Here is a 4688-nt window from a genome sequence, read left to right on the forward strand (position 1 = left end):
CGGAAATCCGCCGGTAAAATCTTGTAATTTCAAGATTAATCTGAGTAATTAAGAAATCCGTCGGAAATCCGCCGGAAATTGTTGAAAGTCAATAAAATGTTGACTTTTTTAGCGTCCGCCGGAACGCCGCCGGAAATCCGCCGGAAAATTACCGGCGGATCAATCCGCCGGAAATCGGCGCCGGAAATGCTGACTTTTCTAGTAGTGAAACTCTTTTTAGTAACATCCCATTAAATTCATTAACTAATAAAATAACTAAAAACCGAAATTACCTTTGTACCTTAATAATTGACTCCAACATGTTAATTAACAAGGACTAACATTGGTTTCTTAATGGTGCAAATGGGTTTGTATAGTTAACACCATTTATTTGGTTAACAAAAGATCATCCTTGTATATATAGGGAGAGGTTCATTTGAGAAGTGCAAAATGTGTGAAAAGTAGAGAAGTGATCATAACCCACCATTTTGCAACATTTGTAGCTTTGATTGTGAAGCATCGGATAATTCGGTGACATGGTATGTGGAAAATAAAGAAGTTGTTTCATAACTTTTACAAATATGCGACAAACAAGTGCATATGTGAAATCGTGTGATTCATATATGAACTATTCGTCCATATGTGACACGTGTGATTCACATATGAATTATTTAGCTGATTTATATATGAACCCTTGTGATTAGTTATGATTCACATATGAACTATTTAACTAATCACACAATAGTCCATATATGAATCACACAGGTTCACATATGCATAGATAATTCATATGTGACACACATGGATTCACATATGTATATGTTTGTTGTCTATTTGTAAAAGTTATGAAAGTACCTGTCTATTTTTCACATAGTTGTTACCATGCCTAAATTTTGACCAATCAAAGCCGTAAATCTTGACAAGTCAAAGTCGTAAATCTTGAGATGAAGTGCTATGATCACGTCTTTACTTCTCAAATACTTAATATTTCTCAAATTAACCGATGGTTATATATATATATATATATATATATATATATATATATATATATATATAGGGGCCCATTCAAGGGAGAACTGATTAGTTTGTGGTAACTGTGAGAACCAATCTCAATCACAAATTAACGAATAAATTAGGAAATTAATAATTATAGTAGTTTGAGTTAAAATTATAATTAGAGGGCATTTTAGGTATTTTTAAAAAACTCCTCTCTCCTCTCTCATCTCTCCGACCTCCAATCTCCGGTCTCCGGTGAACAAAAATCCGGCAGGTACCAAGTAATCACAAAGATACACAATGTGATATACTGTGATACTATTGGGGTACCACTGTGTACCACAGAAAAGGAGTGGCACATCTTCGGAGTTACATCTCCGACGAGATATGGTTTACATGTCCGGCGACACCTGTGCTAATCTACCATCATCATCATGGAGACTGATGATCGGAGATCTTTTGTGGATTTGCCGGTGTTCGAAAAAGATGCGAAGGCGCTTGAGTTCATCGAGAAGATGACGAGCAGCACTGACACCGTTCAGGCGAATGTTTTGGCGGCGATACTAAGCCGAAACGATAAAACTGAGTATCTCAAGCTTTACAATCTCGACGGAGCCACCGATCGAGAAACTTTCAAGTCGAAGATTCCAATGGTCACTTACAAGGATCTTCAACCTCTTATTCAACGCATCGTCAATGATGATCGTTCTCCCATTTATATAAAAACTCTGGTACCTGGTTTGATTGATTTTCCATGTGATGATGAATGATGGTGTGGTGGTTGTTGTGCGTGAGAAGGGGGAAAGAAAGGAAGAGAAGCATGCCCATGCTGGAGGACGGCTATTTCATAATGAAGGAGGAGTAGGGTTTTAAAATTATAAACATTATCAATTTACCCTTTATGTTATTTTAGGATATAATATTAATTATTTAAATGAGTGGCTCACAGTGGTTCTCACAGTTACCACAAACTAATCAGTTCTCATTTGATTAGGCCCCTATATATATATATATATATATATATATATATAATGTTAGACTTATTGAATTTTAGATCCCACTTTCAATGATTTCAGTAAACCTCGGAAATCAAAATTGAAATTTACCCTATAAAAATTGATTTTCCTTCATAAATGCATTTATACTAAATTTAAAATTCAAAATAAATTAAATGTTCCATAAATTGTATAAAGTAAGCATAGATCAATTTTTCAACAATTTAGTTTGACAAATTATATGTTTCTTTTCTAAGCTTTTACGAAAGTTTTATAAGATGGAGAGTTTTCATAAAAACAGTCTTCTATTATTTCGAAAATAAGATATATCAAGATATTTGATTTGGTTTTATTTTTGAACTTTAAAACAAATAAAATTGTAAACATTTTTAGTTTATTAAAATGAATTAATTAAATTATTTAGAGCAAACTACAAATTTGATCCATGTGGTTTGTCAAAAATAGCATTTTTCGTCCTTCCTCTTAACGGTCATTGAAAACTTTTGTTAAATGTTCGATTTTTTTGTCTTTTACAAAATCAAAATCAATTTCATTATTTTGGTACATGTGGTTTTTTATTGGATAACAGACAAAAAAAATAGATAAAAAAATAAATATTTCTCATTTCACAGAATTTTTTAACAAACATTAAAGAAAAATCAAATCCAAACATTTTAAAAAACCAAGACGATCATCTTGTAAAAGTGTTATTTTTTGACAAACTATAGGGACCAAATTTGTAGTTTACTCAATTATCTTTTTTTTATATTAATCTGGATATTCACCCGTTATGCGAGCCGACTAATACGACCACGACCACCTGTTTTGTAGATAGTCCGGAGTCACCGCATTTGAACCTACACGGCCAAAAAGAGATTTTTATTCTTATTTAGATTTGAACATGAGACCTCCTGATACTTTTATTCTTTAAAGTCAAACTCAAATTAATCAAACACGGTAGTGGTTATGGATTATATTTAAAGTCAATGGTGACTTTAATTTCAGAAGCATCGAGTAAAAGAAAAGTTTACTATATTCCATAGAATATTAATTTTTTTTTTCTATTATTTCATAAAGTTAATTCTATCTACAGACCCGTATGGGAACTAAAATATTCACACAGATCTTGATCAGAAAAAATAAAAATAAAAATAAAAGAAGCTAAATTATCGAAGAATCAAACCCAATTTGGATGGAAACGGAAAGATGCTCGAAAACTAATTAAGAAAAACAAAAACAGTGAGGAATCTTGATGGGTTTTTACTACCAAAGTGTTCTTGATCGCTTGATGTTCGTCGGAGGAGGGGTGATCTGTGGAACAGTGAAGCAATTTCCGTCATCGGACCTTCGTTTTCCGGTTGATTTCGTGATCTTATTATTGATGTTGGATGGAGCAAAAACAAGTGATGACCCACTGATTATTTGATTTCCAAATCCCATGTTTGAATAAGGTTGAATCTGAGAAGAATTGTGAAACCGTGGTTCTGGTGGTGCTGCCGGTGGAGGAGCTGCCGGTGGTGGCGCTTGTGGAACCCAAATCCCCATTGTTTCCGGCGAGAAGCAATCATTCATGCTTCCTTTTAGAAGCTCATCATCCCAAAATACAGCCGGATCATCCTCACCAATCTAAAGATCCTCCCATCATCAGATCAAAATAAATTAAAAACCCATAAATTAACAAGAAAAAAATGCTGAAGATTACAAACCTTGGAGAAATTACAAGGGGAATCAAGAAAATCTTCAACGTGCCAACCGGGTAGCATCTCAATCAAATACTCCGATATGCTACTTGATGTTGCAGACCCATGATCCGACCCGTTTGATTTCGGACTCATATTCTGAGCTGTGACTGTTGTAATCTTTTGGGTTCTAGAAGAAGTTTGATTTACGATTGGAACCAGTTCTTGATCTCGAGATTCCCAGTTCTGGTCAGGAACAACGCCGTTTCCGGCGGTGGGTAATAACGCCGCCGACGAAAGCTTAACGCCGGTAAGAAGAAACCTGCAGTGATTCTTAGTGTGCTCGTTGACTTTATGAATTGCAACATCACAATCTTTGCAGAGAATTGCTCTGTCTTGCTGACAAAATAACAGAGCTTTCTTCTCCTGTCACAAAAAGGAATCAAAATTTGAATCTTCTTATGAATTAAAAAAGCAACAAATTTGATTAAAATTTAAGGGTGTTGAGTGTTAATCACCTGACAGATGTCACAGAGGGGGGAATCTTTAGGGGAAGGGAGGAGGATGGAGAAACGAGGGTGTTTGCCGGCGAGCATATTGGCGTCGTGGACACGGTGATCGCAGGCGGTGCAAAGGGCTGCGTCATCGGCGGAGCAAAACACCGATGCTTCGTCTTTATTACAGACGTCACAGTTGATCTTCATTTTACTACCGCTGCTATAGATGAGTACGGAGAAAATGAGAGGAAATTTTATAAGTGGGTTTGGCACGACAAAATTACATCAGTACCCCTCACATATGTCCCATTGACATATTGTTACTCGTGTGTTTTAATGCCCATTTTGTTAAGCTCATCAAGCAAAAAACAAACGTGTTCTAACTTCTAATACTGTATAATCGTCGTTGTCGTCATCAGAAGTAGGTGTATGTGCATAAATGGGTCCGATGACCGACATCGACCCAATTAAGACTTGTTACACGAAATATTGTAATTAAGACCATCCAAAAGTTTGATCAATCTTACATCTTTATCAAAGAT

At 35.3% G+C, this 4688-nt stretch overlaps 1 protein-coding gene across 1 annotated transcript; it reads right to left on the reverse strand.

Moving 5' to 3' along the window:
- Nucleotides 1-3116: 3116 nt before the first annotated feature.
- LOC112509298 (B-box zinc finger protein 21-like) lies at nucleotides 3117-4360 on the reverse strand. The gene is made up of 3 exons (XM_025114175.1): nucleotides 4168-4360; nucleotides 3677-4075; nucleotides 3117-3596 (listed from the first exon to the last, which is right to left on the reverse strand). Exons 1-3 carry the CDS (start codon nucleotides 4351-4353, stop codon nucleotides 3234-3236), a joined length of 948 nt encoding a protein of 315 aa, XP_024969943.1. The 5' UTR covers nucleotides 4354-4360; the 3' UTR covers nucleotides 3117-3233.
- Nucleotides 4361-4688: the final 328 nt, after the last annotated feature.

This window comes from Cynara cardunculus (assembly GCF_001531365.2).
Source record: "Cynara cardunculus var. scolymus isolate 2C chromosome LG 3, CcrdV1, whole genome shotgun sequence".
NCBI lineage: Eukaryota > Viridiplantae > Streptophyta > Magnoliopsida > Asterales > Asteraceae > Cynara > Cynara cardunculus.